This window comes from Coregonus clupeaformis, chromosome 29 (assembly GCF_020615455.1).
Source record: "Coregonus clupeaformis isolate EN_2021a chromosome 29, ASM2061545v1, whole genome shotgun sequence".
Taxonomy (NCBI): domain Eukaryota; kingdom Metazoa; phylum Chordata; class Actinopteri; order Salmoniformes; family Salmonidae; genus Coregonus; species Coregonus clupeaformis.
In genome coordinates this window covers 44,515,469-44,537,084 of record NC_059220.1, presented here as the reverse complement: position 1 = coordinate 44,537,084, position 21,616 = coordinate 44,515,469, and the positions used below count along the sequence as shown (strand labels likewise).

Sequence of the window (21,616 nt, the reverse complement as noted above, 5' to 3'; positions counted from 1 at the left end):
CAATGAAAAATAGGGATATGCATTTTGTAGTAAATAACTAAATAAATATGAAAGCTACAGTGAAAATGCTGGTTGGCTGGTACTGTACAAGTAAGGCTAAATTACAACAACTGACCAGTATCATGGGAAAACTTCTACCTCTCTGGTCAATCCCACATAGTATACTTGAGATCTGACTGGCGAGAACTCTAAGAGAACTAGTGAACAAGCTGGTCGTGGAACAATACTACCACCTGTATTACCCTATTCTGTATCCAACGTCCTAGTCATTGCATGGCGTAATAATACAGTGACTCTCCAATAGGATCTGAGGGGGAGATTAATTTGCTCTTTTGCTTTACAATGACAGCCAAGCAAAGGCCATTCTCAGGTTCAGCTGCCATTCCTGACGCGATATGGCACCCCTCCTACCAGAGTTTGTAGTTAGGAGTTCACAGAGTATTGCCTGTATGAGTATTGTAGTGTGTATATGTAAGAGTATATCAGACCTCAAAACTAGACTGGTTGTGTTTCAATGGCACCCCCATGATTCCTAGGTTTCTGGCCAGTGACAGACAGCAAACCCTCCCTAATCCAACAACGAAAAGTCAAATTTTAATATTAAAACAAAATACATTTCTATAGAAAAAAAAACATGGAGAAGTTGAGACGATTCGCACTGCGAACCCAGTCGCGTACATTTGGACTGATTGTTCCTTGTGGTGATTGGACAATACGAGCCCAACGCTTTGCTTCCTATGTCTGATTGGCTGTTCACAGCAGCGCTGCAGAGTTTACTGCTAGATCCAGGTCAGCAGTTCCAGTTGGAGCCTCCAGTCCAGGGAGGAAGGTGCGCTGAAGCAAAGCACCCTAGGAATAGTAGTCCTCTTGCAGATGACTAATATTCGGTATATGTCCCCTCCACCCAAGCTAAAATATGTGCATTCCATCATTCAATGAATGCAGACAAAAGGGGTGGACCTTCTTTTCTGCCGTTTGTCCCAACAGACCATCCGCTCGATTCCACAATTCCAGTTAAGGAGGGGGAGATGACGAGGGTGAGCAACAGGGAGTGAATTACTGAGAAACAAAATGAAGCACAATTTGAAGGTTTGATCAAAGTCCTTGGCAATCATCTTCCGTTTTGCTTAGGTACTGATGTTGAAGAGGATGTTGTATGCAGCCTATAAGTAAATAAGAATGTGCATATATGACAGGGTCCTTTGTTGTTCTTAAAGCAGAGAGCATGCTGGGACACTGGAGGCACATAACTTCAAAATGCTCCTCTTATACAGTACGTAGAAACATGCAAACTTCCGCAAATCCCTACATTCAATCCTCTTTTAGGCCCACATTATGCATTCTCTGGGACGATAGTCATGTTTTGTAGGTTAAAAATGGCTATAGGTGTGTAGATGTGTGTGTGTGTGTGCGCGTGTGTATAATGTGCAAAATAAAAGCCTGCAAAAATGCTATGGTGTCAGTAGAGAACGACCGATAATCGGTCAGCCAATATTTTTGGGCCGATATTAGCCTTTCCTATTCTATCGGCGCAGCCGATTTTCCCTTTATAGCCCGAGCGCACTCCTGCAAGCCGGTACCGCTCATTGCTAGTTAGCCTGTCCTCAAGGAACCTCTGGGCTGCTTGCTAGCTACCCACTCATGCTGCATATACATTTAGCACACTTGAATAATGCCACGAGGAATGTAGAAATGTTTAAAGTGATAATTTACTGTTTAGCAAAACAATGTCCATACAGGCTGCAGCACTTTACAAAGCAACAAACCAGTAGCTTGCATTCATAGAGACAACTTTTCTAACTATAAAGCTAAAGTCAGTTCATTACCCTAGAACTTTACTTGTGATAGCTACTATAAAGCAAAACATGCTAATTTCAAAGCTGATTGTCACCAAACATTTAGTTAATTCACTGCTAAATGACTTGTCTTTCGCTTGCCGAGCTGAACTCCCTGGCTAAACGAGTGGCCAGAGGTTTCTTCTCACGAACTGTCTGGCTACATGAGTCCTGAGTGTTGTATTTTCTCTTAAAGGTGCTACACCTAGAATTTCTCCTCTATGTGGAAGCTAGGTGAATTGCAACAGCACTAGGCTGCATTTAAAACAAATCTCCCCCCCCTCCCCCGCATCCCATTTCCCCGTAATATGGCGGAGGCTTGCGCTTGAGCCTTCATCCACCAGCTTCAAAACAGCTGTAAAAAATATATTTTTTGTTATTGAAAATATATTTCACAGCGATTTAGATGGTACAATCATTCCCTACACCATTGGTCACCTACCGGTCGATCGCAAGCGACTGGTTGATATCCAAGCATTTCTGTAAAAAAAACAACGATAAAGCCTATTTTTTTTATTGGTTTCTCGCCGTTGACGGTAGGTGTACTTGATTCAGCAGCCGTAGCGCTGGGAAGGTAAATGTATCCCATTTTGAACCATAGCCTACCTGGCAGGCCCAAAAAGCAAGTGCACCTATAGGCCTACCGATGGCCAATCAGATAGCTCAGATCACTGCACTGTTTCCTCGAGCAATAGACTGTAAAAAGAAGCATCGAACGCACAGCAAAGTTGATACTGTGAGATTTCAAAACTTTTAAAACCATGACTAGACAGAGACTCAATGAATACAGCAAAGAGTTGCCATTTCTATGAGTAAATTCATGTTTAAGTTGCTATTCAGCACTGTCAACACTTTGTTTAACACTTTCATAAGCCATAAAATGCACGTTCTCCCTACTTCCACTCACGCTACAACCAGCACTGCAGCTGGAATAAATGAGTATAGCAAAGTGTTTTCCGATAAACTTGTGGTGTTATTATTAGTGGCTTGTCTGGCAGGGCAATTCAAGCATAGCCTTGATAATGTATAGGGCCTATAGCCTACTGCACAAACCTCATTGCTACAGAACTGTTTTTAATTGGTTAATGTTGCATAGGCTTAAGTTTTTTAAGTAATGTTAAAAGAAAATCTGAGCGGTAGATCACAGCTTGCATTTTGACTCAGAAAGTGATCTTGACTCAGAAAAGGTTGGTGACCACTGCCCTACACGATTAAGTGGTTGTTTTTTCACATAAACTGAAATTGAGCAACAGTGTATAATTTTAACAACCAGTAAATGACGGAGCAATTTCTACATTGGCCGCATGACCCGCTTTCCACTAGATAACACAGCCACAAAGTCAAAACAGCTTTCCCAGATGCAGCTCTGGCGGGAGTAATTACTAAGCGAATATCACAACACTGGCGGGTAAGTAATACTGTGAAACACTATCATTCCACTATATTATGAACATTTTCTGAAATTACAATGCAAAAATTCCGAAAAATCCTATGTGTAGCACCTTTAAAGAGACCACGCACGTTTATAAAAGAAGAGAATAGGCTACCTCTTAACATTTTGTTGATCTGTAGGCTTAACAGGGTTTGGTAGGTTACTTTCTAAATGTAATCAGTAACTTGTAATCAGTAACGTACCTTTTGGATTACCCAAACTCAGTAACATAATCTGATTACTTTGTTACTTTTGGATGACTTTCCTCTTAAGAGGCATTAGAAGAAGACAAAAAGGATCCATCAAACACATTTGGTGTCATCATAGTGGTCTCTGACTTGTGGTCAGACTACCTCAGGTGGAAAAAAACTTAAACGTGCACCTTTTTTCAATGATTCATTGAATGTCATTGAGAAAACCGAAAGGTATCCACAAACATCCTTTCTGAATTTAAAAGTAATCCAAGAAGTAATCTAGTTTTTCAAAAGTACATGTAATCAGTTACTCCCATAGACCACTGAAATCAGCCAAAATGAGTTCAAAAACTCAACGCATGCACAGTCTTATTGGGTATGAATTCACCTGTATTGTGAGTAGGCAGGCCTATGCCATCTTGATTTACCCAGTTTATCAAGAGATTAACCATTCAAATCAATGATTACCATTATGTTATGTAGATAGATTGTTAAAAACAAAGTCAAATTGATTGTATGGTTGTATAATTGATTTATGGCTGTCTCTGGGAAGATTTATCAAAATGCTCAAATTTAATTATATTAATTATCGGCATAAAATATCGGCCATCGGCCTCCTTGACCTCCAAAAATCAGTATCGGTATAGGCCCTTAAAAACCCATATCGGTCGTTCTCTAGTTGTCGGTATGAAGCAAATGCATGGTCTAAGCGCTCACCAAATTAAGTTTGAATAAATCAAAGATCAGCGTACATTTATTTTTAATCCAAGTAATTCGCTCCCCATTTCTGGTCGCATGGGTACATCCTTTGTGCAGCTCGGGAGCTCCGCTGGGAAGTTACAGTGAGGTCTTTTAACGGTCCACTCCGAAAGACAACAAATCCTTCCTTCCTGTGTCTCTCCCTTTCCTGCGCCCCACACACACACCTCTAGGCCCAGTCACCCGAGTGATCGTCTCTCCCTTGTCGAGTCTGAGGAATACATTATAATACATCCGGTAGGAGAAGAAGCGGAAGAGGGTACGTTCACTGGTGGTGAGGTCCACACCAGAGCGATACTGTATATGGGCATATTATAATACAACTGAGCAAATGGAGGGTGTGGTTGAAGGTTTCAGAGGGCGGCCATCTTGTTTTTGCACTCCACTTGGTGCTGGACAGGGACTTGAGAGTTGATTATTCTTCTGTGTGGCTGCGACTGCTGTTGCTGGGTGATTTAGATATGCTTGATGCAGTACCTTCCACCTTGTTAAGGGGCTCCAGGCAGTTTGGGGGTATGGAGAGCTCTGGAAAAAAAAGAGTGCACAAGTCGTATACTAAGAGAGGGCTGGGTGGCGTCATTAGAGTAGGAGTAATTCAACTTACACTTCCTTTGATTAAAGTAAGAAGTGCAGTCAAGTAGTCTCCAGTGGCTCAGTCTGGAGTCACATATTTATCCTCTGACCGAGTTCTAAAAAGATTCCCACCATAAAAATACAGTAGTTGTAATAGTCATGGCTAATACACAGTTTCAGTGAGATGAGAAGATAATCCTTCATGTTATCTCGTCAGGTGATAACACTATACAGTATCAACCTGTATACACTATCAGAAACTATATCAGAAATTAAAGATACTCTTGTCAATTAACAATGCTAGGCCAGAAAGAAGGCTCCTCGGACATCCAACTGTAAGTCGCTCTGGATAAATCACAAAATTGTCAAATGTAATATCCTACCTGGACATTATGAAGCGGAGCTACTAAGACGGTTGGCCGGTTTAGTTGTCGGTCTGACGGTTGCTCCATGGTCGATTGCCGCGCCTGGTCATCCCCTCCGCATGGCCAGCCTGACCCCTACTGGACCACAGCTCTGGTCTGGAAGCCGTGGTTCCCTTTCCTCTGCTGGCCCCTAGGTCAGGCCTGGAGCCCCTTGCTCTCTCCCTCTCATAGGTACCCAGGTCACCGGGCGCCGGCCTCGTCCTCCGTGACCCAGGGCTCGGGTCTGTGTCGTCAGCAACCTAGTCACAGTGAAACAGAAACAACAAACACTTATAGGTCATTAACTCAACGGTCTGTGAGAAGAAGTGAAATCATGGCAAGCTGCGGCGACTGTGGATTTTACCACAAAACAGAGGGAGAAAAAACCTTAGACCGAAAACAAGACACCCCGGTGAGGGATTTATAATTTATATGGGGCTCGACTAGCAAATGATCCCCCTATAAATCTTGCTTGCATACCTTCACGCAACCTCAATGACCTTGTTCTAGGAAAGTGTGAGATGACAGTGCAGTTAGTAAACGTCTGAAAGCAAAGGCCTATGATTTCAGTTTTAAAAAGGCTGTAGCACTGTAACTAGTGACAGGCCGCTGGAATCCCATCCTGCCTACCGCAGCAGAACGTTGCTAATTGCCCTTAATGGCCGCTCTGCGTCTCCCGGGGATAACGGGCAGGCAGACAAGAAGCCCGTTACGATGCGAGGGGCTGCCAAACGGGCAGGGCAGACCTAAGATGGCAACTTCCTGTTCTATTCATCCCAAAGGGAGGAAATGACCAGAGCACATTCTGCATTGACTACAGCATTACTGCTGAAGAGTTGGGTTATGCTCTATTTTGAGTGTAACCATATGTAAATTAGGCTTCATGAACACCAAATAAATGTACAATGGTCATGTTCTTTTTGGGGGAATCGTTTAACACCAAACCACAGCATTATTTTCTGAGCCATTGAAGCTGCAACTCTTGACATTTTCCTGCGGATAGTGGAGATGACTCCTTATTCTAGAAAAATATTATTAAAAAGGTTCCGGGTTGGATGGGCCTACAAATACAGGTCTAACTTAAATCTTTCAGCTGAGTGGCTTAAATAAGCAATGAGTGCAAAACCCCCAGAAGGAACAAGTTTGTTCCCTCTGTGTGAGGTACTAGGGACATTTTCCCATAACTAAATCTTAATTTCAGAAAATATTTGTGCTTGTGGAATGTCGGAACATTATAAATGTTGGTTAGACAATTTGATCTGCCACATGAGCAGAGGAAATGTACTGGGAATGCCAAGTGCTGAAGCCCTCATCACAAACCTGCTTTGTTCCCGCTTCACTCAAATACCTTATGATTGGGGGCTGATTTTTTTGTTGTTGAAAGTAACGATAAAAAAAAAAAATCAAATCTGGCCCCACTTTTTGTTTTGAGAACAAAAGTAAAACAGTTTGGGTGGGGTGTATTTCTTGCGTTAAGACAGACTTTTGACAAAGCCTCAGAAATCCACTCAGTTCTGAAAACACCCCTTCAGGCAGTAGTCATGAAAACATTTTGGCTTACATTACAGCACAGAATCATGGCCAACTACATAGTTTACCTCGAGGACAACACAAATTGAGTGTTACATGCATTACATGCCTTGCAGAACACGCCATTGCTTTGACATTAAATCTGTCTAATTTTGGTTGCGTTTCAAAAGTACATCACTTTCGTTCCATGTTAGAAGCGACGTGTACCAAAGCTAGTCTCCAAGCAGACAATGCTCACTACACCCAAGGTAATTCATTTCAGAGAAACCTTAATTCAATCCGCTTATAAAAATGTATGTCTCTAGATCATTGTCCAGGGAAGACTTTAATAGCTCTAACATACCTTGTGGAACCCATTTCTCAATCACTTTTCTTACAGGCCATTGGTATCTCCTCTGATGTTTTAACCACCTACCAGCTCTCCTCCGTGGAATCGTCCAAGTTTAACTCCAGCGCAGATTGTTTTCCCAGGCTTTTTGGTTCAAGTCGGGCAAAAACCAACCAGAATGACCGTATGGGCCATGCATTTCACCTTGTTGCCACTGGGTTTGACTGATTCACACAAAGGATGTTTTCGTATCGCAATCAGACAGATCGAGCAATGGTCCACAGCCAACCATAAGTTCACAGACCATTCACATACCATCTGAGGTTTCTTAGTTTTACAGTGGGCTGCAAAAAACAACACTGACGTTCTGTGCTGTACTTGGAGGTGAGAATGAAGAGTTAGTGAGGCTGTATGCTGTCAGTCGCCATTTTCCCACTGGCCATTAAAACCACACAGAGACCCTTATAATCTGATGCTATAATGCTGTCACAACTGTGACCTTACAATGGAATAAGAGATGTCCCCTAGGATCTCTATGATGAGGGGTCAAACAAATGACAACCAAATAAATATGAGATAAATCGCCAATCAATAAGCCATCTACTGACAGATAGGGACCCTCTGTACCTAACGACATCAAGTTCTGGGTCTTCTCTTCAGTGACGATTGATTGTGTGGGGTTAGCCTGACAGAGGTCATAACAGACAGAGGGTAAAACGTCAGGATCAACTTCAATTTCTATAAAAACAACTAATAGAAAAATGTGGACGCATAAACTATGGCTGATCAATGATGGGAGATAGAGGCTTCATGATTGACAACAATGCACGGTAGGTCTGCCTAACACTGATTGATATAGCAAACCTTATAAATTAAACGTCACCCTGGGACAGCAGAGCTGTGTATAGACTAGGGCTGACTCCATTTAGTCGATTGTTTGGTCGATAGGCTGTTGGTCGACCGAGATTTCTTTAGTCGAGCAGTTGCAAGACACCAGGTGCACAAGATACCTGTCTGATTGGCGCCTGTCTCAGTGGACTAATCCATTGCGGAGGCCACAGGGATGGCACAGTCCATCACAAGACATGTGATACTGAAATTGTATATGGTTATACAGTGGGGGAAAAAAGTATTTAGTCAGCCACCAATTGTGCAAGTTCTCCCACTTAAAAAGATGAGAGAGGCCTGTAATTTTCATCATAGGTACACGTCAACTATGACAGACAAAATGAGAAAAAAATCCAGAAAATCACATTGTAGGATTTTTAATGAATTTCTTTGCAAACTATGGTGGAAAATAAGTATTTGGTCAATAACAAAAGTTTCTCAATACTTTGTTATATACCCTTTGTTGGCAATGACACAGGTCAAACGTTTTCTGTAAGTCTTCACAAGGTTTTCACACAGTGTTGCTGGTATTTTGGCCCATTCCTCCATGCAGATCTCCTCTAGAGCAGTGATGTTTTGGGGCTGTCGCTGGGCAACACGGACTTTCAACTCCCTCCAAAGATTTTCTATGGGGTTGAGATCTGGAGACTGGCTAGGCCACTCCAGGACCTTGAAATGCTTCTTACGAAGCCACTCCTTCGTTGCCCGGGCGGTGTGTTTGGGATCATTGTCATGCTGAAAGACCCAGCCACGTTTCATCTTCAATGCCCTTGCTGATGGAAGGAGGTTTTCACTCAAAATCTCATGATACATGGCCCCATTCATTCTTTCCTTTACACGGATCAGTCGTCCTGGTCCCTTTGCAGAAAAACAGCCCCAAAGCATGATGTTTCCACCCCCATGCTTCACAGTAGGTATGGTTTTCTTTGGATGCAACTCAGCATTCTTTGTCCTCCAAACACGACGAGTTGAGTTTTTACCAAAAAGTTCTATTTTGGTTTCATCTGACCATATGACATTCTCCCAATCCTCTTCTGGATCATCCAAATGCACTCTAGCAAACTTCAGACGGGCCTGGACATGTACTGGCTTAAGCAGGGGGACACGTCTGGCACTGCAGGATTTGAGTCCCTGGCGGCGTAGTGTGTTGGTAGGCTTTGTTACTTTGGTCCCAGCACTCTGCAGGTCATTCACTAGGTCCCCCCGTGTGGTTCTGGGATTTTTGCTCACCGTTCTTGTGATCATTTTGACCCCACGGGGTGAGATCTTGCGTGGAGCCCCAGATCGAGGGAGATTATCAGTGGTCTTGTATGTCTTCCATTTCCTAATAATTGCTCCCACAGTTGATTTCTTCAAACCAAGCTGCTTACCTATTGCAGATTCAGTCTTCCCAGCCTGGTGCAGGTCTACAATTTTGTTTCTGGTGTCCTATGACAGCTCTTTGGTCTTGGCCATAGTGGAGTTTGGAGTGTGACTGTTTGAGGTTGTGGACAGGTGTCTTTTATACTGATAACAAGTTCAAACAGGTGCCATTAATACAGGTAACGAGTGGAGGACAGAGGAGCCTCTTAAAGAAGAAGTTACAGGTCTGTGAGAGCCAGAAATCTTGCTTGTTTGTAGGTGACCAAATACTTATTTTCCTCCATAATTTGCAAATAAATTCATAAAAAATCCTACAATGTGATTTTCTGGAGAAAAAAAATCTCAATTTGTCTGTCATAGTTGACATGTACCTATGATGAAAATTACAGGCCTCTCTCATCTTTTTAAGTGGGAGAACTTGCACAATTGGTGGCTGACTAAATACTTTTCCCCCCCACTGTATTATGTAAAAATAATGGTGCAACACTAATAAATCTAATATTATAACAAATGCGCTTTCTCCCACGTTGGATATGGTCGCTGTCCGCGGTCCTGAATCATAATCTTCAGTGCGCTGTAGAAATGGCGCTTTTCCCTATGTTGCTATGTGCATAATAGCAATAGCAAAGCATATTGGGATTGAGAACAATGCGGCGGAGGCAGCAGCAGCATAAACGAGGAAACAGCCCTTGCCTTAGCCTACTTGTCTAAGAAAATTGAGGAGACAAGAAACCAACTTAATTAGGTCTATAATCAATAGCCTAAATGTTAAATGTACCTGGCTTCATAAATCATCCATATATATCTATCTACAGAAATAAGACAGATCTTGATTCTGTTGCCTGTTTGAGTGTTTGTTTAATAGCCTACTGATTCCGTGAGCACCAAGCCTGATGCAACGGCAAAATGTCAGATAAAGCAATTTCAAAGATTCGGCTGTTTTTAATCTTTGCTATGCTGTAATAAAGACATAAAAAAAAAAATTCAGTCAGAACAGACTGGTATTACTTTATTTAGTGTTGTTTACACTGTTTCTAACGGGTAGAAAAATAATATTGTAATCTAACAGCACCTATTTGTCACATAATATGCACGCAGCTCTCGCTCCTATACCCTCCTTTTTCGAGATCTCCTTGTTATTATTACTATTATTATTATGATCGTCATTATAATAATTTGTCACGTCGTTATCTTTAGTAGGCTTTGTATAGGAGCCTTGTATAACCACCATCGAGGTGTAGGCCTAAGAGTGCGTCCGGTTTAGTCTTAATACCGTAACTTAGGGCTATATTTCAATATATAGGCTACTGTATCAATCAATCATTCATTCGTTCATGCCGTCACACAGCATACAAGACATTCATGCTTTGAAATGCAATCAAGCATTTTAGTTAAATTAAATAACAAAGGGAGCTTTGAATAATTAACCTAAACAATAAATAAACCACAATTCATGAATGAATCTGTTTTTAGTCTGCTGTAATAAAGGCTTTATATATTTTTTTCTCTCTCATTAGAACAGACTCCCTGGTATACTTATTTATTTAGTGTTGTTTACACTGTTCCAAATGGTCAGAAAAATCTATATTGTAATCTAACATCAACTATTTGGCACACATAATACTCACACAACGCTTGCTCCTATACCCTCCTTTTTCTTGATCTCCAGTAGTTTCCACAACTACAGTACCAGTCAAAAGTTTGGACACACCTACTCATTCAAGGGTTTTCTTTATTTTTACATTGTAGAATAATAGTGAAGACATCAAAACTATGAAATAACACATATGGAATCATGTAGTAACCAAAAAGGTGTTAAACAAATCAAAATATATTTGAGATTTTTCAAATAGCCACCCTTTGCCTTGATGACAGCTTTGCACACTGAAGAATCTCAAATATAAAATATATTTTGATTTGTTTAACACTTTTTTGGTTACTACATGATTCCATATCTGTTATTTCATAGTTTTGATGTCTTCACTATTATTCTACAATGTAAAAAAAAATTTTTAATAAAGAAAAACCCTTGAATGAGTAGGTGTGTCCAAACTTTTGACTGGTAGTGCAAGTCAAATGTCTTCCACAGATCTGACTTCCCGTTTCCCTCCTGAGCAACCAGTAAACATTCGCCCGTTTAGAGTTTGTTTTTCACGTCCTCCGCATCCATTTTGCTGTCACGTGTTACTGTGTTCGGAATCTGTAAGAACTAATTTATTGATGTGATTATGATAGGCTTATAGGTCAAGCCCTATTGGTCACATGCATGCGATGCTTACATGTTCCACGTAAAGAGAGCAAGGGTAGAGGGAATAGGGAATGTTTTTCCTAAACAAATTAGGATTTCAGTAACAGAACCTTTCAGTCTGAAACAAGTAAGAAACTAAATGGCTGAAATGATGTTGCAACCTTTGCACTGACACACTTTTTTTTTTAACAGTGTGACCATCGGGCTCTTTGAGTCATTTGTGTCTTAATTCTTTTCTCAAACAGTGTGCTTAAAGCATCAGACAATCTCAGTGCATATGTAGTTGATTTTATTCCAACACATAGGGTGTGTGTCTATATCTGGAAAAATAAGTTTAAACATTTCGATTGGTCGAAAGAACAGGACGACTCTCGGTCTACCAAGATTTCTTTTGGGTCTGAGACAGCCCTAGTATAGACAAAATGAGAGAGATGTCCATGGTGGTTATTGATGGTCAACTAGAATTCCCTTCTATATCCTAATGTTGAGATGCACATCTCCATGACAGTTGACATTTGACACTGCAATTACTGTTCATCCTATTGCCCTTCACCCAATCAATGGCTCTACAATGATACGGTATTGATGCCTCAAGCCCTTTTCTTTTGAATACTAAATACACAACTGGAATAAGAGAGGACGACTGCCTTTGGTGAAGTTAACAGAGAGGCATTTTGGAAACAAGCGCTGTTGATTTATAATAATTTTCCCTTTGGGAGGGTGCAGAGGTGACAATGAGTGATTGGAAGAGAAAAAAAATCACAACAAATTAGGTAGTTCATCAGCAGCACACAGCTGGTTTTGCACTTTAGGAAGAAGTCGGTTGCATGGAAAGAGTTCATCCTACCAGGGATGGCTAATGTGAGTAATGGGAAAGAGGGTGGATGGAGGGGATAAGATTAATGAACTGGTCTCTCTCTCTCTCTCTCTCTCTCTCTCTCTCTCTCTCTCTCTCTCTCTCTCTCTCTCTCTCTCTCTCTCTCTCTCTCTCTCTCTCTCTCTCTCTCTCTCTCTCTCTCTCTCTCTCTCTCTCTCTCTCTCTCTCTCTCTTCTCTCTCTCTCTCTCTCTCTCTCTCTCTCTCTCTCTCTCTCTCTCTCTCTCTCTCTCTCTCTCTCTCTCTCTCTCTCTCTCTCTCTCTCTCTCTCTCTCTCTTCTCTCTCTCTCTCTCTCTCTCTCTCTCTCTCTCTCTCTCTCTCTCTCTCTCTCTCTCTCTCTCTCTCTCTCTCTCTCTCTCTCTCTCTCTCTCTCTCTCTCTCTCTCTCTCTCTCTCTCTCTCTCTCTCTCTCTCTCTCTCTCTCTCTCTCTCTCTCTCTCTCTCTCTCTCTCTCTCTCTCTCTCTCTCTCTCTCTCTCTCTCTCTCTCTCTCTCTCTCTCTCTCTCTCTCTCTCTCTCTCTCTCTCTCTCTCTCTCTCTCTCTCTCTCTCTCTCTCTCGATGAGGGCAGAGAGCCCATAGAGGTACGGGACGCTGAAAGGACCTCTTGGGGGGTGGGGCCAGGCTTAGGTGTTAGGCTGATTTCATTAAAGACGTCCTCCAGCGATTCTTCAACTTTTCCTGTTATAAAGGGATATCCCAAGTATAAATACAGTCAAGTACACACACTAAAGGGTCAAAAAATATATGTTTTTAGCAAATAGTGTTTTTTTTTACAACTGCAAACTTCAAGGTGTAGGGCATTCAAGGAGTTGGTCTGATGGTCAAATGTGATGTCATCAGCCTCCCCCCTTGCTTAAGGAGCAATAGAAAACAAAAGAGGAAACACCCACACACACCCTATTGATGGCTAACGAGGGGGAGGGGCTATAGGGGGCATTATAAAGCAGAGCGTGACAGTAATTATAGATCTAAGGGCCGTGTTGCCGTCATGTTATTTATTAAATGTCTCGCTCGGCTGGAGATGAAAAGGTTGGTGGAGGGCTGGTGACGCTTGGCATCTGAGCCCTCTGTTTGTTTTGACTGCGAGAGGAACTGGTTGAGTTGAACAGAATCAAACAGAGCCCCATCGGCCAACCAAACAACCAGCAGTGAGACAATGACACATCTGCAGCTTTGTTAAAGAGGGAGCCCTGACCCCCTTGACCCCTGACCAGTCAGGTCACCGTGGGTTTGCGACCCCTAATCCCCTCATAAACAGCTGGACCCAGAAATGTACAGTTCAGAGGCTACGACCACAACAACAACAAGCATCACTGTTGTGTGATGACCCATAAGACCTACTCATGCCTGCTTAGTGCTTGTATTAAGTAAACATAACTTGAGCTAGTAGGAGCTATGAAGCAGACACAAAGCAGCCCAGACAGACCATTCCAATGACATCTTTATCAATAAGCTTGTTGTTTTCCCTTCATAAGATATGTGCCATGGAAGATAAATATGAACATGGCTGATGGATGATAGGGGTGAGGGAGTATAGGGGGGTTTGTGACTAGCAACATCAATCTTCATCCCTGGTTATGTCCTGTTTATCTGCAGGAAAACACTATAATCCCATCCACTGGGCTACTTTGTCAGTGTGACAAATGTAGATGTTTTTGTAGCCAGCTTCCCTGGGTTTGTTAGTTTTAGTGTAGCCATTTGACAAACAGCACACTGTTGGACAAGTCACTTATTACTGTGAGACAGTTGTCATTTTCACCTCATCTTTTTGACGCCCTGTATAACCTTTAGTACGTCTATAGTTGTGCTGTGGATAAGAGAGGGAGAGGGGTTCCCAAACTTTTTAACTCGGGGGCCCTTCCCGCATTGTGGAACATCCCCCCCCGTCTATTTCTATGGGTACAAGCATAGAAATAGACGTGGCACCCCTCTTGTTAGTGGTGAGAATTTTGCAGGTTTAAAGCTTATTTCCTGTAATTCTACACATTTTGTCATGGGGTGCAAAGAAAATGCTGCAGTTTTAAAGCAAATTCTATGCATTTTGCCATGTATAATGTGTATTCATGTGATATTTGAGTGTCAAAAAAATTACAACAATATCTATGGGCTAAAAAACCTAAATATTATTTTTTTGCTGACATGGGCTAGTTGATCTGGCCATTTCTGACAAGCTATAAATAGCTCTCTAAGGTCTGCAATGACTAACATGTCAAGAAGAACTGCTGATGCACAACCCAATTTTGAAATCGCACTTTGTGCATTCCACTTATAAACTTTCAAGAGTAAGTTTAAAGCTGAACTGAGTTCCAAACTTTTTTGGGGTTTGGGATCCACTGGGCTAAAGTGTACTTGTAACGATCCCGGCAGTCTGAGTCGGGTCCGGTCGGTGTACTAGTTTTTCTGCTCGTGATCTCCAGTTTCCCGAGGGTTCTGGAACGCTCCCTGCCTGGTTGCCGGGCAACGTTGCTAGGCGGGAGCTCTCTTGATTTCCGCACCTGCATCCCATCAGCAATCTGCACACCTGGTCCTGATCATCACCCTTCTTAGGCTCTGGCCTAACATCCATTCCCTGCCGGATCGTTAGCCATGAACAGTAGGTTTACCAGAGTATCAGTCTTAGAGCTTCTAGCGTTAGTTTGTTGTTTTGCACCTTGTTGGTTTGTTGTTTACTTACCTCCGTTTTGTTCCATCTGCAGTCACTCGTCCGGAACCTTCATCCAACCTCTGCCTGGTGGTCGGCGGCTGCCGAGCCATGATTGGATCAACCACTGCACCCCCAACAACTAATCAACGCCGCCCGCTCTGTTCCCTGGATTATTCAGCATCACTCTTGAATTTGTAAATAAACACTCACCTTCGTTTCAACTTACCTTGTCCTGGTCTGCTTCTGGGTTCTGGCTTTGTAACTCGTGACAGAACGATCCGCCAGTAATGAACCCAGCGGACCTGGACTCTGTTCGCCATGCCATTTCCCATCAGGAGAAGATGTTGGGACAACATAGCACGGCACTACAGGAGATAGCGTTGTCAGTTCGGAACCTTTCTACCGGTCTGACGGAGGTCCAGAACCAGCGCAAGTTTCCGGTGGAGGATCCACTACCGGTTTCACCCATCTCGCCTGCCGCGTCTGGAGCTGTGTCCTTCCATGAGCCCAAGGTTCCGACGCCGGATAAATATGAGGGGGAGCTGGGAAGATGCCGTTCTTTCCTTATGCAGTGTGGGTTAGTGTTCGATCTACAGCCCTACTCTTATGCCACAGACAAGGCTAGGATAGCCTTTGTGATTGAGTTGCTGCGTGGTCGAGCGCTGGAGTGGGCTTCAGCCGTTTGGGAACGACAAGACCCCTGCATGGCTTCATACCAGGGGTTCACGGCCGAGATGAGGAAGCTCTTCGACCATTCCGTCCGAGGGAGGGACGCAGCTAGGCGCCTGTTTTCGCTTCACCAAGGAACTCGCAGCGTGGCCGACTTCGTGATCGAGTTCAAGACGTTGGCTGTGGAGAGTGGGTGGAATGAGGAGTCTCTGCAAGCGGCCTTTTACCAGGGTCTGTCGGAGCAGCTCAAGGATGAGTTGATCTCCTATCCGGAGCCTAGTGACCTGGACAGCTTGGTAGCCTTGTCTATTCGGGTGGATAATCGAGTCCGAGAGCGAAGGAGGGAGAAGCAATGGGGTCCGTCCAATCGATCAGCTTCTCAGTTCCCAGTCGGGTCGGGTGGTGGACCAGAACACGTCGATCATTCTCCACCACAAAGGATTAGTGGAGAGGTCCTCTCTCCCGATTCTGAACCCATGCAAGTGGGGCGGCACGGGTTAACCAAGGAGGAGCGTCAACATAGACGTAAGACCAACTGCTGCCTCTACTGTGGTAGCTCGGGACATTACATCTCCACTTGTTCCCCGGCGGTCGTCAAACTGCCCGGCTCGCTAAAGTTGGGAGGACTTTTAGCGAGCCAGTTTCAACCTCTCAGTACCTCTGTCAGACCCCGTTTCCCGGCTACCCTTGTGAACAGGAATCAGAGCTTAGCGATTAACGCTTTTATCGATTCAGGTGCCGATGGAAGCTTTCTTGATGCCGAGTTGGTGGAACAGCTGGGGCTTTCCAAGGAGCAATTGCCGGAAGCCATTGAAGCGACCACTCTGAACGGCAGTAGTCTGGCACGTATCACGATGAGGACTGAACCGGTTAAGATGCTGTTGTCGGGGAATCATTCGGAGATGATTTCATTCTTCATTCTGCCGTCTTCCCAGGTTCCTCTGGTCCTTGGATACCCCTGGCTGAAGGAACACAATCCCACGTTCGATTGGGTGACGGGCAAGGTAACGAGTTGGAGCCTTGATTGTCATGCTAACTGTCTCAAGACTGCCTGTCCCCATTCGGTTCCCAGTCAGGTGATTGAGGCTAAACCCCCAGATTTGTCCCTGGTTCCCGAGACATATCACGATTTGGGGGGAAGTGTTCAGTAAGCAGAAGGCTCTGTCACTCCCCTCCCCACCGACCATATGATTGTGCCATCAACCTGTTCCCTGGAGCTGTCTACCCCAAGGGAAGGTTATACAGTATCTCCCGCCCTGAACGTGAGGCTTTGGAGACCTACATCAAGGAGTCCCTAGCTGCTGGTCTCGTTCGTCCCTCGTCATCACCCCCTGGGGGCAGGATTCTTCTTTGTGGGTAAGAAGGATGGCTCTCTTCGACCGTGTATTGATTATCGGGGGTTGAATGACATCACGGTCAAGAACAAGTATCCCCTGCCCTTGATGAGTTCTGCCTTCGACTCCTTACAGGGTGCTACGGTGTTCACCAAGCTAGACCTACGCAATGCGTATCACATGGTCCGGATCAGAGAGGGAGACGAGTGGTTGACGGGTTTCAATACACCGATGGGTCACTTCGAGTATCAGGTGATGCCGTTTGGACTGACCAATGCTCCAGCGGTATTCCAGAGTATGGTGAACGACGTCCTGAGAGATATGATCGGTCTCTTTGTGTTTGTTTACCTGGATGACATTCTGATCTTCTCGAAGGAACCTTCCGACCACGTCCAGCATGTCCGGCAGGTTCTGCAGCGATTGTTGGAGAATCGCCTGTTCGTGAAGGCCGAGAAGTGCGAGTTTCACGCCCACACGACATCCTTTCTCGGGTACATCATCTCCAGGGGAGAGATTAGGATGGACCAGGAGAAGGTTAGAGCGGTTCTGGAATGGGCCCAGCCCGGTACGAGATTGCAGCTCCAGAGATTTTTGGGGTTTGCGAATTTCTACCGCAGATTCATCCGGGATTACAGCCGTGTGGCCGCTCCGTTAACTGCCTTGACTTCCAGTATCAGGAGCTTCAAGTGGAATCCGGAGGCGGATCGAGCGTTTCTGGATTTGAAGAGGCGATTCACCAACGAACCGATTCTCTCTCAACCGGACACGGCCCGTCAGTTCGTCGTTGAAGTGGGACGCGTCTGATGTGGGAGTTGGCGCCATCCTGTCGCAGCGATGCTCCACGGACAGTAAACTCCATCCCTGCGCCTACTACTCTCGTACGCCTTTCGCCTGCGGAGAGGAATTACGATGTGGGTAACCGGGAGCTTCTCGCGGTGAAACTTGCCTTGGAGGAGTGGCGCCACTGGTTGGAGGGGCGGAGCAGCCGTTTATTGTCTGGACTGACCACAAGAATCTTGCTTACGTGCAATCGGCTAGACGTCTCAACTCCCGTCAGGCCAGGTGGTCGTTGTTTTTCGGACGATTCAATTTTTCCCTGACGTTCCGACCTGGATCTAAGAACGGCAAGGCGGACGCCTTGTCTCGGATGTTCTCCAAGACGGAGGAGAGTGGGTCCAAGACCGAGACAATTCTCCCCCGGAACTGCGTCGTGGGAGCTGTTAGGTGGAAGATTGAGGAGGAGGTGATGGCGGCTCTTCGGACGCAGCCCGGTCCCGGTAACGGTCCACCCGGTCGGTTGTTTGTGCCTGAGTCGGTTCGTCCTGCGGTCCTCAAATGGTCCCACGCCAGCAAGATGGCTTGTCACCCTGGCGTGGCTCGGACGATGGCGTTTCTTCGCAGACGTTTTTGGTGGCCTGCCATGGCCGAGGATACTCGGGGTTATGTTGCTGCCTGTCCAGTGTGTGCGCAGAATAAGAGTACCAATCGGCCCAGCTCTGGACTACTTCACCCCCTTCCTATTCCCCGCGACCATGGTCGCATCTGGCCCTGGACTTTGTCACTGGGTTGCCCGCTTCTGAGGGGAACACGGTCGTTCTGACTATCGTGGACAGATTCAGCAAGTTCGCCCACTTTGTGCCAATTGCCAAGCTTCCCTCTGCCTCGAGACGTCCGAGATCCTGGTTAGGGAGGTTTTCAGGGTCCACGGGTTGCCCAGTGATATCGTTTCCGACCGTGGCCCTCAGTTTACCTCTGCTGTCTGGAAGTCCTTCTGTTTGGCCATTGGAGCTACAGTCAGTCTCACATCTGGTTTTCACCCCCAATCTAATGGTCAGGCGGAGAGAGCCAACCAGAAGATGGAATCCACGCTACGCTGCCTGGCCTCTTCCAACCCCACCTCCTGGGTCTCTCAGTTGCCTTGGGTTGAGTATGCCCACAATACTCTCCCTACATCTGCCACTGGGATGTCTCCCTTCCAGTGCCTGTATGGTTACCAACCTCCCTTGTTCCCTTCTCAGGAGAAGGAGCTCTCAGTGCCTTCTGTTCAGGCCCATATTCAGTCGTTGCCACCGGACCTGGCATCGGGCCAGAAAGGCACTCCTTAGAGTTTCGGACCGGTATCAGCTCCAGGCGAATCGTCGCCGGATCCCCGCTCCCACCTACACCATCGGGAGATCGGGTCTGGTTGGCCACACGGGATCTTCCTTTACGGACTGAGTCTAGGAAGTTGTTACCGAAGTTCATTGGTCCGTTTGTGGTGGAGAAGGTGATCAATCCGGTGGCAGTTCGACTCAAACTCCCGAGGACGCTCAGAGTCCATCCCACCTTTCATGTCTCCTGCCTCAAGCCTGTTTTCCTCAGTCCTCTGTTGCCTCCTCCGCCTCCTCCTCCTCCTCCTCGGATGATCGGAGGTGGTCCTGCCTACACGGTGCGACGCATCATGGATTCCAGACGGCGGGGCCGGGGTTTCCAGTATCTCGTGGACTGGGAGGGGTATGGTCCTGAAGAGAGGAGTTGGATTCCGCGGCGACAGATCCTAGATGCTGACCTCATTCGTGACTTCTACCGCCTCCATCCTGGCGCTCCGGGAGTCCGCCCGGTGGCGTTTCGTCGGAGGGGGGGTACTGTAACGATCCCGGCAGTCTGAGTCGGGTCCGGTCGGTGTACTAGTTTTTCTGCTCGTGATCTCCAGTTTCCCGAGGGTTCTGGAACGCTCCCTGCCTGGTTGCCGGGCAACGTTGCTAGGCGGGAGCTCTCTTGATTTCCGCACCTGCATCCCATCAGCAATCTGCACACCTGGTCCTGATCATCACCCTTCTTAGGCTCTGGCCTAACATCCATTCCCTGCCGGATCGTTAGCCATGAACAGTAGGTTTACCAGAGTATCAGTCTTAGAGCTTCTAGCGTTAGTTTGTTGTTTTGCACCTTGTTGGTTTGTTGTTTACTTACCTCCGTTTTGTTCCATCTGCAGTCACTCGTCCGGAACCTTCATCCAACCTCTGCCTGGTGGTCGGCGGCTGCCGAGCCATGATTGGATCAACCACTGCACCCCCAACAACTAATCAACGCCGCCCGCTCTGTTCCCTGGATTATTCAGCATCACTCTTGAATTTGTAAATAAACACTCACCTTCGTTTCAACTTACCTTGTCCTGGTCTGCTTCTGGGTTCTGGCTTTGTAACTCGTGACAGTACTTAAAAACACATTTCTAGAAAGCATTATAGCTATGTGAATTGACATTTTCTTTATATCAAATATATTATTTATATCACTGGCACGCACGCTTATCTGCGTGCGTGCCAGTGCATGTCAGATTGACTCACTTTCTACCAGTAAGCGTGAACAAGCTTGTCTCTCGTGTCAGTTTTAATAAAAGTGAACGTGTCAGACAGTCAGCCTTCTCTCAGACATAATTGACCAGACTACATGCCATGCTTAATAAGCAGCTAAAGATCTGACACCAGTTGTATGCACTACATATTGTGGGAAATGGAGTCAAATGGAGGCCAGCTACACGGAGGTGTGCCTTTGAACAATGCCCATCTTCAATTATGTCAGGAATAGCACACCGGCTGGTAGGTCACAGTCTGTAAGCTCTGGCACAAAAAATACAAGCAAGGGGAGAAAAAAATCCTTGAGGTTTTTGTAAAAAAAGAAATCCTTATTTTCATCCTCCTCTTTTTTGTCCCACCCTTTTCTCTTTGTGCTGACTTCGGCACCAGGAATCAGGCTCAGAGAACTGCTATGCTAAGCTTGAAGTTTTAGGCCTGGCGTCAGTGAAAAATAGTGTCTGAACACTCATGCAAAGTGGACATACCAGAAAGCTAGAGTTGGTGTTTTCTGGAGTTTTCCAAATAGCAACGTAGGTACACACATTGCTCTAATTGCGGGTGTACACCATACCCCTTTGTTAGCTTAAAGATGCCCTCCAGTGATTTTGTTAACTTTCCCTGTTGAGAAGCAATATCTCAATTATAAATACAGTGAAGTACACACACTAAAGGAAATAAATATATATGTTTTGAGCAAAATAGTGTTTTATAGACAACTGCAAACTTCAAGGAGTAGGACATTCAAGGAGTAATTGGCCTCCCCCTTGCTTGAGGAAAAATAGCGGAGCAATAAAGAACAAAATAGGAAAGTCCCCCCCCACCCCACTTGTGCCATGTCATATCTGGCTCACCTATTGAGACATGCCTTTTGTTAAGTAAATCAGGTGTTAAATGAGATGAAAAGGAGAATGGAGTGCCACTAAGATTTAGCCGTAACTTTTTTACATCTTGAAAATCTCTGAAATCCTTAGCAGAGGCACTCGAGACAAAAACAAAAGCCGGGCCTGATTGAGAAGAAGGGAGGGGAAAAGGGTCAATCGTAATAGCAGTAGCCTATCAACATACTGTACAATTCCCTGTGTGTGGTGCATACACGGGGAATTGTACAGTATGTTGATAGGCTAGAGCAGATCTATCGGTCGGGCAGCAAGAGTGTGCAGCTCAAACAACTGGTTGTCCTGTGGAGCAGCTCACAGACGAACGACAGC

At 45.1% G+C, this 21,616-nt stretch overlaps 1 protein-coding gene across 1 annotated transcript in view; it reads right to left on the bottom strand.

The window, feature by feature from the left end:
• Positions 1-2,569: 2,569 nt before the first annotated feature.
• Positions 2,570-21,616, bottom strand: part of LOC121545123 (leucine zipper protein 1) — a 92,175-nt gene continuing 73,128 nt past the window's right edge. Inside the window, exons 4-5 of the mRNA XM_041855532.2 lie at positions 5,177-5,457; positions 2,570-4,745 (exon numbers count right to left, since the gene is read on the bottom strand). Of these exons, the coding sequence (XP_041711466.2) occupies positions 5,218-5,457 (240 nt within the window). The 3' untranslated portion in view covers positions 2,570-4,745; positions 5,177-5,217. The remainder of the gene's footprint in view (positions 4,746-5,176; positions 5,458-21,616) is intronic.